This window comes from Schistosoma haematobium, chromosome 6, assembly GCF_000699445.3.
Source record: "Schistosoma haematobium chromosome 6, whole genome shotgun sequence".
Lineage (NCBI taxonomy): Eukaryota > Metazoa > Platyhelminthes > Trematoda > Strigeidida > Schistosomatidae > Schistosoma > Schistosoma haematobium.
In genome coordinates this window covers 4801192-4815422 of record NC_067201.1, presented here as the reverse complement: position 1 = coordinate 4815422, position 14231 = coordinate 4801192, and the positions used below count along the sequence as shown (strand labels likewise).

The 14231-nt window shown below is 34.3% G+C and overlaps 1 protein-coding gene across 1 annotated transcript in view; it reads right to left on the bottom strand.

Moving 5' to 3' along the window:
- Positions 1 to 324: 324 nt before the first annotated feature.
- MS3_00008362 (uncharacterized protein) overlaps positions 325 to 14231 on the bottom strand; it is a 48734-nt gene continuing 34827 nt past the window's right edge. Inside the window, exons 6-10 of the mRNA XM_051216723.1 lie at positions 13015 to 13079; positions 7309 to 10996; positions 5483 to 5537; positions 3770 to 4043; positions 325 to 1534 (exon numbers count right to left, since the gene is read on the bottom strand). Coding sequence (XP_051065319.1) covers positions 10890 to 10996; positions 13015 to 13079 — 172 coding nt within the window. The 3' untranslated portion in view covers positions 325 to 1534; positions 3770 to 4043; positions 5483 to 5537; positions 7309 to 10889. The remainder of the gene's footprint in view (positions 1535 to 3769; positions 4044 to 5482; positions 5538 to 7308; positions 10997 to 13014; positions 13080 to 14231) is intronic.

The following is a 14231-nucleotide window of genomic DNA, read 5'->3' as shown; positions in this document are numbered from 1 at the left end:
AATTCTTTTGTTTCACTAATAAATTTACATAATTTATGACTTTTCATTATTAAGCGATAGTTGATATTATTCACTGTGAGATGGTTGTCGGAGGTAGTTGACAGGAAACCCTGGAACTAGGTTTCGTGCTATCTGACACTTATCAGCAAGGCGTACTTGTAATCTTGACGGAACTGATTCTCTCTGACGGATTCGATCCCATGTCACCTAGGTTCACAGTCAAAGACGTTACCATTGAGTTATCCGGGTTGTGACTGGCCTCCTGTAAGACTGAGATGTAATCACAATTGATTGATCACTGGGTGGTGACCAATGCCATGTGTGTCAGGTCCTTATTAGTGAAGATCGAATCCTATCGACCAAGTTGTAATGTGGCCACTAGTCTAGGGGACTCAACATTGCGTGTACTATGTCGCAAACTATTCCCTGTTCACTTCTGTTTACTGAATATTTTGTAACTATGATTACAACGTTGATAATTAGAAATTAAAATAAACTCTTGAAATGACTTTATTTGTTTTCTACTGATATCCATGATCATTAACAACAACAATAATAACAATTACAATAGGGAAAATTGTTTACCGGCAAACGTTTCACTTTATTTCAAGTATTAAATTATGTATTGAATAATCAAACAGAAAGTAGGCCACTGTTTCCCACTCACTCACTCACTCACTCACTCACACACACGTCTATAGTAGAATATACAAACAGATGATACATTTCTTTTGACATATACACATAATGATGAGGTATAAACGATTGATAAACAATGATTAGACAATTGTGAATCAAAGCATAAAACATAAGTCACTTCAATGTTCTATTACTTTCAAGTGAGAATAAAGGTGACACAAGAAATTTCTTGTAAATAATAGATAAAACTGTAAAACAAATGCGTTTGCGTCAGTTTTCATTCATGAAAATAGACAACTGAGGACACGAGTATTATCATTATTATTACAAAACTACGAAAGAAACAATGCAGAATTGAAATACTTTATGGTATATTACATCAGAATAATTAATTAGTAACTCTAAAGGTAGAATATGCAATGGTAGTAATAGTAGTTATAAGATCTGTTATATGATAATAGATAGTACCATATACTTGACTTTCTTACTTCTTCTAACCTGAAATGAATGAATGCTTTTTAACATTATTCTTAATCGTATATTCAAGTATTAGTTTGTATAAATGAAGAAGAAGATGAAATCATGTTTAATGATATATCTCTGTCTTGATCAAATCTATTCATTCTGTCTATAGGATCTGTGTAATTCGGATATCTATCAATATTCAAATCTAAATTTGATCCTTCTGCTAGCACTGGTAGTCGATCTCGTATAGATCCAGGTTTTTGTGATATAATCCTTCGTGTTGACCAATCTGTCCCGAAAGGTCTATTGTGTAAAGTTAATCCATTCTCAGGTTTATGGGCTGATTCATTACATTGATCTAAAGAGGATGATGGTCGATAACCGAACTGGATTGCGTTTCTTGAATGATCATGTAATTGTTGTGGATTCACTGGAATAAAAAGAAATACTTGTAAGACTTAAGTGGAAATATTCAAGATATTCAGAAATATTACCGCTGAAATATTGAAATGAACTTATCAATTTAATGTAATTCAGTAATCAAATATAAGGGGATGTTGAATCATATGTTTTATGAGTTTGTATTTGTGTATGGTTGGTATACTCAAAGCAAGATAAGTAGGAAGATAATAATTTAAATATCTATGTAGCTTTAAAATTGAAAATGAAACGGAGAATATGGAAGATAGTCTTTGTTAGTAAATTCATTGGTAAGCTGACAAATCATAAAACGAATACATCATATTACGTTTAAATAAGTCAGTATTCTTATAGTTGAATTTATGAGTCAATTGAAGCTAGACCACCATGGAAAACCTGGAAGCATTGGATGGCCGTTTCATTCTAGTATGGGACTCCACATCAGTGCGCATCCACGATCCCGCTCCGCGATATTCGAACCCAGGACCTATCAGTCTCGCGCGCGAACACTTAACCTCTAAACCGCTGAGCTGGCATCAGTGCCAGCTATTACTAAAATCTCCACAAAACCCCATTCTGATAAGTCAGTATTCGTTGAAATGTGTGGTTACGTTCTTTTTTTTACTAATCCAAGATGTAGTTACCAGTTTAATAACCAGTTACGGTGATTGATGTACTAGAAAAATAACCTAAGGAAAGAATGAAACCAGCAATTCATTGTTGTTATTGTAGATTATCAGGGCATTTATGAAAAATTTTGCTGCGTTATTTCCTCACTTACTGAACCATTTAAATTACAGATGATCCATTTAAATATTCATTAAGTGGTTAACCTTATTATGACGTGATCTTTGTTGTTTCTTATTTGAATGATTTATCATGGCGTTGAACTGTTTTAAGAAATCAAAATCTTAAACTTGGGCTCAAACCTTTTCTTCATATGATAATATGTCTACAATATTAATTAAATTTATTTTCAATCTCTTACTTGCTTACTTACTAACGCCTGTTACCCCTCATCGAGCAGCATAGGTCACCCACCAGCACACTCCATCCAACCCTGTCATAGGCAATCCTTTCCAGTTCTTTCCAGTTGCTATTCATCCTTTTCATATCTGCTTCTATTTCCCGACATGGTGTGTTATTCGGCTTTCCTTTTTCCCACTTCCCTTCACAATTCCAAGTTATGGCTTGCCTCATGATGCAGTTTGGTGATTTCTTCATTGTATGTCCTATCCAATTCCACCGTGTTTTCTTAATTTCATTTTCTGCTGAAAGTGGGTTTGTCCTCTCCCACAGAATGGTGTTGCTGATGGTATCCGACCAATCGATGTCGAGTATCTTGCGTAGACAGCTATTTATAAATACTTGTAACCTCTTGATGATGGTTGTGGTAGTTCTCCAAGTTTCAGCTCCGTACAGTGGAACTAAATGTCTTGACGTTCGCACTGGAGATTTTCATTTGGTATTGGTTAACAGACAGTTGTTTCGGATTTCATATGTTCTTCAATTGTAGTGATGCGGCCCATACTCTGCCAATCCTCACCTCTACATCTGCATCCGATCCTTCTTGTTCATTGATGATGCTTCGCAGGTATGCGAAAGATTCCACATATTCCAGATGTTTCGCCATCAAGTGTGATTACGTTAGTGTTCTCTGTGTTGTATTTGAAGATCTTGCTTTTTCCGATTTGAGCTAGTTACTCACCAATGGTATTGGAAGATAGTTGTTTAATATCTTGAATTGTTTGAATTTAAAACTGTAAATCATTGTAAGATATTTCAATAGTATAAAGGTTAAGAGTCTACAAGAGATCTATAAATTCTCAGTTTGATCCTCAATTGGACAGGAGATGTGCTGGTGGGTGATCCATGCTCCTCCATGAGGGGTAACATGCGTAAGCAAGTAAGTAAGAATCATACGATTCAATGGTCCGCGGTTGGTAGTTTACAACTTCAGTTGAAGAGACACGCACTAGGATGAAACAGTTGTACAATGTTTCATGATTTACACCATTTAAATAACATCAACACTATTGAGTATGCCATAAAAAAACTGTTTAACAAACAAACAACTTATTTTTTTCAATAGTTGAGATCATGAGTCAATGGAAGCTAGATCACTATGGAAAACTTAAAAAGCACTGGATGACTGTTTCTTTCTATGTATGGGTTTCTGATTAGTGCTCATTGATATAAATGATGTAATACATATACATCATAGATGTAAATATGATCAACTTACCATGATTTGTTGCTAATGGAGATTTTAAATCAATCATGACATCATGAGTAAAATTTGGTGAACGATTCTCATAACAACCATTATTAGCTAAATGTGAAGTTGGTAATATATAACTATTACCAGTTTGTCCATAATAATTTTCTGGAATAGGAATATGTTCAATATTTTGATCTCTTTTATAATAATCATTAATTGAAATTGGCGCTGTATTCTCTTTTACTGTATTATATATTCTATTTTCATGATTTGAATGATTGATAGAATGAGAAGTTTTCTATAGAATTCATTTAGAAATATAAGAAGTATGATAAGTTATTAACATTGATTATTGATTAAGGTAGTAAATATAACATATTAGAGTTTATAGTATGGGGACGGTGCCTGAGTAGCTTTCCTATTGGATAATGCTAATGACCCCTCCCCTATGTTCGGATTGGGTAACTATAATGATGGTTTCGTTTCTACTAAAAAACTATAAATACCTGACAGTTTGTAGCATAATTGACACTGTTTGGAATAACATTCCTTTCACTTGTCTTTTGTTTTCTCATTTGTGACTTGGGAGGGTTCTAGCGTTTGGGTGTTCAAGTTCTATGCGGCATATTAAGAATCTAAGCTATAGATATAACACATAGATTAAAGATATCTAAGATAAAAACCTTTTATTCTTTGTTAAAATGAAATGATTGACAGAAGTAAAAAGATCATTCGTTCATTTTTAACTCATTTCAAGACTATGAATCAAAGATTCTATATAAGAAATAAATAAAGATCTGAATTTTTTCATGAAAGTGAATCATATGATCATAAATGAAACAGTAAGATCCTTAAATACAACACAGAGAACACCAACCCAATCACATTTGATGGAGAAACTCTGGAAGATGTGGAAACTTTCAAGTAACTGGCAAGCACCATTGATGAACAAGGAGGACCTGATGCAAATGTGAAAGTAAGAATCCATAAAGCAAGGGTGGCATTCCTACAATGGTATTCAAAACAGCTATCAACCAATATCAAAGTCACAATTCTCAATACGAATGTCAAGACAGCTAGTTCCACTGTACGGAGGTGAAACTTAAAGAACTACCACAACCATCATCAAGAAGGTACAAGTATTTCTAAACAATTTTCCACACAAGATACTCAATGTCCGTTGGACGGATACCATCAGCAACGGCTTACAGTGAGAGAGAGAGAGCAAACCAAGTTCCAGCTGAATAGGAAATTAAGAAAAGTCGTTGGAAGTGGATAGGACATATATTACGAAAATCATCAAACTACTTGACGAGGCAAGTCCTAACTTAGAATCATGAAGGGAAGCAGAAAAGATGGAGGCCGAATAACACACTACGTCGGGAAAGAGAAACAGATATGAAAAGGATGAATAGCAACTGGAAAGAACTGGGAAGGATTGTCTACGACAGTGTTGAATGGAGAGTGATGGTGGGTGATCTATGCTCCTCCATGTTGAGTAACATGCGTAAGCAAGTAAGTAAGAATCATACGATTCAATGGTCCGTGGTTGGTAGTTTACAACTTCAGTTAAATACTCAATGTCTATCTATCTCATTTAAACATGTGAAGCTTCTAGGTTCAATCATGTAAGCATTCGTTAATGTTTACTACTTAAGAAGAAGAAGAAATATTTTATTGGATATTCATTAATCGATGGATACCGGTTAACTTTTTTTATAGAATACTAGTTCTTACCGTTTGTGAATCATGTTTAAATAAAGATTTGTTTCGTCTTCTTAAGTGTCTTCGGCTAGAAATAAAAGGATAATAAAAGGCATATAAATATATACGCATTGTATGATAAATATTGAAATATAGTTAACATAAATTTCATACTTAACTTGGAATCCTGAAGGGAAACGGAAAAGAGGAAGGCCAAAGGACACGTTACGTCGAGAAATAGAAGCAGATATGAAATGGATGAATAACAACTGGAAGGAGCTGGAAAGGATTGCCCAGGACAGGGTTGGATGGAGAATGCTGGTGAGCGGCCTATGCTCCTTCACGAGGAGTAACAGGAGTATGTAAGTAAGTAAGTATATTTCATACTGAAATGCTAGATAGTTGAATATAGACAAAAGAAAACTGTGGATCCAAGTTTTATGCTAGTTGACATTTCTCAGAGTGGAGTATCAGTAATCGTTAGAGAACTGAATGCTCTCTGCAAGAATCAAACACATATCATCCAGCGACATAATCTGAAATGTTATCACTGAGTTAATCAGTCTGTAACTGACTTCTTGTAGAAGTGAAATAGTTACAACTAAGTGATCATTGAATAATCATTAAAATCATATCTATCCAATCTTTTAGAACGGATAATTGTTAACTTGTACGGAACATAATCCCAGGGCTTTCTGTTGGCTACCTCTAGTCATCTAATATATCAATGCAATGGATATGATATCAAGTCAATTAGACCAATTACTACAATGAAACCTTATTGATAAAATTTCATTAGCATGTAAAGGGCTAGACAAACATAATATTGGTCACTATTTAATCACCAATCAATTGTAATACTTTACATTGAATACACTATTTAAAAACAATCATCATTATTATCGTCAAAGCAACTCAATTACTCTACAGTAAATGAACAAAATAGTATGATTTCAGTAGTTGAGATCATGAGTCAATTGAAGTTAGACCACCATAGAAAACCTGGAAGCACTGGACGGCCGTTTCGCCCTACTGTGGGACTCTTTAGCAGTGCAGAGCATCCATGATTCCTCACGCGGGACATAAGTGTTGAATGGTTAATGACACAAACAATGAAGTATAATGATAAGTATTTCGGGCCTACTAATGTACACCTATAAGGTGTAATTGAGAATTTAGAAAGGCTGATATCACTTAAACCATTTATACAAGAATCTTTTATTACATCAGTGGCAATCATATTTAACATAGAGATACTTGATCAATGATTTGTACTATTAAAAACTAGATTAAGAATACTAATTCTCATTATATCATATATATACGATGTATTTACACCAAAGCCATCCGCTTGACTCTATAAGATCGTACATCTTGATTCAGAACTATTCTTTCTCCACATTGACTTCAGCTCTTACATAACACCACTTTCAAATAATAGAAATATACTCAAGGGAGAATCACTTCACACAATAAAGATTAACATCATTACTTGGTGTTGTTTTATTTGTATCTTCCCATTGTTAATTAGGACTGTAATATATCAGTCACATGTTGGCATATGTGCATCCTGCGAGGATTGCCTCGATATAGTCTTAAGTCACAAACCTCTAAAACAGAGATGGATAGTGGCTAACAGTAGAATCCAAGATATCAACTATGAGATACAGCTAAATCCAGCTGACGAGTCCCAAATAGGACGAAACCCGTGTCCTGGATCCCGTTGCTAACCACTATCCATCTTTGAATAACATCATTAGTTCTAAATTAACCATTACAATTAAAAAGATCAGAAAATGTATATCATTTGAAGTTACACAAATAGTTTACATTATAACAATAAAATATAAACAACATACTACATGCTTTTTTGTTGACATTTCCATATTCCATAAAATGTTAAAACACTCATTAATGCACCAAATAATGTGAAAAATACACCACGTAATGTAAGTGTTGTAGTTAATGCATGCAACATAGATTGTAGATCATTTCCACGAGATTCAGAAAAAGCTAATTCCAAATATAAAGAAGGGGGAGAGGGAGGAGGGAGGGGGGAAATGATAGAAACAACAATATAAGTTTCACATGTATTTATAAATAGACAACATTGATATACACTAATCTATTCAAATGAATATATGAATTATAAGCAAAGATGGATAGTGGCTATTAGTGGAATCCAGGACGCGCGTTTGGTCCTGGATTCCACTGCTAGCCACTATCCATCTTTGCTTATAATGCATGTAAATTAAGGCAATATTGAGGCATACGCACAGTATGCACATATGCCAATAAGAGACTGATCAATTTCAGTTCTAAAACATCAATGGGAAGATTCAAGTAAAACAATAACAAGTGAATTAAATATACGAATTGAATAGAATAGTAACTTAATTTTGCAGTGTTCATACCACTTAATGAAATGGTTAAACTATTTGGATAGAGCTATAAACTTTCTTCTAATATTACATGAATATAGTTCTGTAATCTCAATAGAAAAACATGAATGACTCAGTTCGTATACTTATTCAACAGATCATATGTATACTTTGTATAATTTCGATAAATTTTTGTTCTTTGAGTTGAATGGTGTGATCATGGAGCTTTCATCGTTCTTCTGAACGATGTACTGATGATGTCCTTCAGAAGAACAATGAAAGCTCCATGACCAAACCATCCAGCTTAAAGAACAAAACTCCATCAAAACCATCCACATAAGCTACAAATCTACTCCACTTAGTACAATCAATGTTACCAAACCAACTACCATAACACATCAAAACACGTATTCATTCACATTGAAACAATATACACATATCAACTAAGTACACATTGAAAATGAATGATTTTTATAAAGATGATAAAATGTTAGTGAAAGTGTTATGTAACAACAAAGTAAATTGTTTCAGATTATAAATGATATCCCTATAGCATACTAGACTAAATGATGTAATAATGATAATAGATTGTTAAGAATGGATGTATGAAATGATTTGTTGAATACATCTTATGCTATACAGGGATTACTACTATATTACATGAATTTGCCTAGCAAATAATATAGTATTGTATTATAAAGTGATATAACCTACTGAGTTTTTTGTACAAATTAATGTAGGTTACATGATAGTTCGATCATGGAAACAATAATTTAAAAAGTCACCACATTTTGATGGAGTTTTGTTCTCTAAGCTGGAATTTTCATCGTTTTTCTGAACAACATTATCAGTACAAACTTCAGGTAGAACTGAAGTGTCAACAATAACCAATCAAGATCGAGGTCTAAAGAACGAGCTGTGAGCCATATGGGGAGAAATTCGAACACTTCACTTCTACCTGAAGTTTGTGTTGATGATATCTTTCAGAAAAATGATGAAAGCTCCACGACCAAACTATCCAGCTCAGTGAACAAAACTTCATTGAAATCATCCACTTGTGCTATAAATCTTCCCCACCATCTCAGATTAACACACTGACAAACAGTATTTTTTTATTCGTTGAATTCATGAGTCGATTTAAGCTAGACCACCATGGAAAACCTGGAAGCAGTGGACGACCGTTTCATCATAGTATGGGACTTCTCAGTAGTAAGCATCCATGATTTCGCAAGAGGGACTAGAACTCAGGACCTTAACCTCTAGACCACTGAGCAGATATCTAACGGTGTTAATGTCTAGCTTCAACCAATCCACGATATCGAGCGACCGTCCACCATTGGCTTCAGTGAGTAACTGCCTCTACAACAGACACGGTTGAACTCCACTGGTCACCGATTCTCACTAGAACTCCAGGAAATACGTCATGAAGCTAGTCCCTAGTGAACAGATGATGATTTTGATCAAAATGGGATTCTGTGGAGATTGTAGTAATTTTTACTAGTTGAAATTATGAGTCGGTTAAAGTTAAGCAACCATAAAACCACATTCTGATAAGAAACAACATTATTTTACCGTAATTATATCAGAACGTGGTGTTGATATTAACTGACGAACCCATGGTTAGGTCCATTGAGATTTTACAGTCACCATAGGTAGAAGATACATTTCATTATTATGTATTCAACTATAATTTAAATTGCATAATGTTTCTTAAACAGTCGTTTTCATTTGATGAAAACGTTTTGTGAAATGATACTGCATTAATATGTAATAATCAATGTACAAACTGAGACTGACATACGCTAATCAATTATCAAGACAAACCAGAATATCGGGTTAAAACTATAGAGACAAATGAATAAAAGGGGTTGAAATAATAATAATAATAATAAATATTAAACATTGAAGATATGCTACGAGAAGGGATGGAAAGGTGTGTTTGAAAGAATACTAAAACTCAATATCTATAGGAAGATAAGGAGTAATTACGTCTGCTTCATCGTGAACGATTTCGCACTTGCTAACATAACTCACTCAAGCAATTAATGATTTCATGACCTGTTACAACCTTGGACCACCATTAAGAGACCAGGTAGGTGGTGGATTGGTCCTTGTAAAACATGTTCCAACTACCTAGATTGAAGAAGATCCAGAATCTCATCGACAAACGTTCCACATTCCCTTAGTAACGTTCTTTGATGTTAGTGCTTTCCACTTATTTGTCCCCATATGCATGAGGAGTGCTCCTAAGCTATTAATGATTAAAAACCTGCAAGTCATATTTCAAAGTTATGGATTAATATAGAGATAATTGTTGTGCAGTATAATCTTCCTTTGATTAGCAGATGGACACTTCCCGTACGCCATATATGACGCGAGTTGATATATAAGAATAACTGGTGAGTTAAGACTTCTCAATGACATATAGTCTCTTTTTGATTTGGAGTGAACAAGCTATAAGCCTAAATGAAGACAAACTAAGCTAGTTTAGGCTGTATGTAAGTAGTTCAGACGACCTAGTCTTCAGCAATACATGTAAAATCCCAGATATCTAACTCATCACATAGCTGAAGTCAATCCAAAACCTTCACACAATTCCGTATCATCGCTAAACCTGTTTGATTAGGGCAGACCTTTTCACAAATAGATAGTGGGTAAGTTAATATGAAAATTCACACTGAATGTAAAACAAGTCGTGATTGTGATACCAACTTTTGTAACGAAGATATTATCTTTAAAATGAAATCCTAAAGAAGGTGCCGGTTTGTAAAAGACAAGATTATTGGCATCTGATTGAGAAATATTTTAATATAACATATTTAACATCCCAGATAATGCGTGAAATTTGGGTGAAGCTATAAATAAATGTTTTAGTTATATGATAGTATTCAGATTAAGAAATTTATGTTAAAAAGATATACTACTTAATAACTCAAAGTAACATAAAACAACATCAAAATATATTGCGAACAACATCAACTAAGCGATTCATTTCAAGGGCCATAAGTTTAAAGAAAAAGATCAATCCATGCAAATATGAGTAGATTATATAATCCCACCTACCAAATAATTATTAATATAGTCCCTAATAATATTACTGAAAACGCAAATAAGGCGCCAAATATCACTAACAATTTTGTTCGTTGAGATAAAGTAACTTCTAAAACTGAAATAGAGCTGAAATTCAGTCAAAATATCAACAACAGAATAATTCAAATCATTACAAATCATATTCAAACCAATAAAATATACACCAGTAGGCGGAATTATAAAAACGTGATCCCTGGTTTCTGGATCGTGTTCACAAAATTAATTTAGTTTACATACTAATTTTCAGACATTAATTTATGTAATTTAATAGTTGAATTGATGAGTCAATTGAAGCTAGACTACCATGAAAAACCTGGAAGCACTGGACGTCCGTTACATCTTAGTATAGGACTCCTCAGCAGTTCGTATCCATGATTCCACCTCACGAGATCCTAGCCCAGGAACTATCAGTCTGGCACGCAAACGCTTAACCAGTGCTTCCAGGTCTAGCTTTAAATGAATCACGAATTCAACTATCGAACCACCATAATATCCACAAAAACCCTTCTCTGATTAATTTATGTACTGGATAAATTGTTACGAATAAAATTTCAATTATTCAATCACTTCTACTTAATGGACATTGAACCGATCTAGAACCAGACTCATTTCTTCAAAATTGATATTGTTAGCGGGACATAGATTGAATTAACTCATGCTCAATGCACGCTTGCGTTGGCGCACGCTGATAGGATAAGAATTAGTTTGTTGTAATTAACAAATCGAACAAATAGGTATACGAATCATTGGTATCTGTGATCTTCTCCTTCTGACCTAGACAAGGACATATAGACTCAGACCTTGAGTAGAATTACAATTAGGTTTCTCCGATAACATTTCTCGTTTATAATCTTTCATCTACTATTAAGCTTTTAGATGGGAATGTGAGAACAGACATATAATACGCTTGAACTTCCCCAGTTTATCAACTTTAAAGCCAATGAATAAGAATCATACATGTGGTTTAGGGTCACAATATTAGTCCATTTCTAGTGTGATAATAACCTATGACTTTGTATTTCATATAAAATTCAACAAGACTAATGACTATAATTGACTAAGTAATTACTGGCATCATATTTGCCACATCCTTTAGTGTTGTTCGAATTCTACCGATCAAATTACAGTCTGATCACTGGTCTAAGGGACTTAAGATTGAGTAAAATATTTTGAGATATTCGTTAATTAGAGGTAATTGACAGAAAACTTTGGACTTATGCTTCATACTAGTTAATACTCGTCAACAGGCCATACCTTTGATCTTGAAGGAAATTGGTGTTCCCTGATGAATTCGAACCAATATCATATAGTTTCATAGTTTAAGACATTAAGATGAAGCCACTCTATATAGCATACTGACGAGCATAAGGTAACACGAAACCATCTAACAAAGTGACAACTTTTCATTTATCCATATGAACTGCACTGTGAAGCGATGTTTAAGACGAAGAATCACTGGAAGTCTATTTTGTCATAATATGGAACTCCTCGTCTCTATGGAAAACTGGACCCAGGGTATTCATGTCTATCGATCAGAGCTTTAGAGATCATACACATATTGATAAACAAAAGAAAGACTCATGTTCAATAATATAACAATATGCATTACAAAGTCACCTTAAATGTTCTCAATTATAAATTTTTATAATTTTGAATATTTCCTTTACATCAGGAAGGGAGTTTTGTAGAGATTGTAGTAATTGTTAATAGTTGAATTAAAGCTAGACCACAATGGAAAACCCTGAAGCACTAAATGTCTGTTTCATCCTAGTATGGAACTCTTCAACACTGTGCATCCACGATCACGCCCACCGGATTCGAACCCAGAAATTTCGGTTTCGGACTAGCTTCAAGAAGTATTTCTTGAAGTTCTATTGGGAAGCCATGACTAGTGAAGTCAAACTGTGTCTGTTATGATACAGTAATTCATTGAAGACAATCTTGGACAATGGTACAATTTCGTGGATTAGTTAAAGTTAAACATGAACATAACATTGATGTCATTAAAATTTATACAAAATGGTAATCATGATTGGGGAAAGAAAAAACTTATAAATTGATCCATTCAAACAATGAAATACATTGAAAACATACATTTATATTCATTTAAATCAACTGCCACACGTTCACATTTTGAACCAAAATATGGTGTATAGCAACTAAAGTTTTATGATCATTGTTAAGGGATAATTTCAATTTTTGTGTATGAGTATGTGTGTGTGTGTGTTTGTTTCAATGGTTAATTAAATAGTGTAACACAATGATAATTTAATCAATATAAATATGTATATGAGGGGGTGAGGGTTGGAAGGGAATTTTAAATATGGATTGAGATTTACATATTTTAGTGTATAAGAAAAATGAAAACAAAAGAAAATCAATTAATCACTAAGTATAAAAGAAAAAGCTAATGTTGGATGATAAATAAAAAATATGATTGGTGAAATTAGAACTTATGGATGAACCAATCAGATTTGAGATAATTGATTTTGGATTTTAGCGCCAAATTCATTTTATTCGTTTGATTAAATACCATTTTAGTATGTCAGTTCGTGATGAGAAATCATAAATCTTGAGAAAAGATGGTGGTTGGAAGTAGTCGACAGGAAACCCTGGACCCGGGTTTCGTGCTACTTAGCACTCGTCAGCAAGGCGTACCTGTAATCTTGAGGGAACTGGTGCTCCCTGGCGGATTCGATCTCATGTCACCCAGCTTCACAGTCAGATAGCTCAGTGGTAAAGCCTCTGACTCATTGCAACATGATCGATAGCATTCGATCTGCACTAATAAGGACTGGACACGCATAACAATGATCGCCACCCAGTGATAAATCAATTGTGATTACATCTCAGTCCTACAGGAGGTCGGTCGCGGTCGGATAGCTCAGTGGTAACGTCTCTGACTGTGAAGCTGGGTGACACGAGACCGAATCCGCCAGGGAGCACCAGTTCCCTCAAGATTACAAGTACACCTTGCTGACGAGTGCCAAGTAGCACAAAACCCGGGTCCAGGGTTTCCTGTCGACTACCTGCAACCACCATCTAATCTCAATATATAGTGCCCGCAGTATCGAGTCACCTAGACTGGTGGCCACATTGCAACATGATCGATAGCATTCGATCTGCACTAATAAGGACTGGACACGCATGACATTGATCACCACCCAGTGATCAATCAATTGTGAAATCCTAAATCTAATTCTTAAATTTAACATTCAACTGTAAATTATAATCCTAGTTCGTTACGCTAATGCAATCAGTTTATTAAATAGTTGAATATTTCCAAGATCATTTTAGTGTTACTCAAAGGT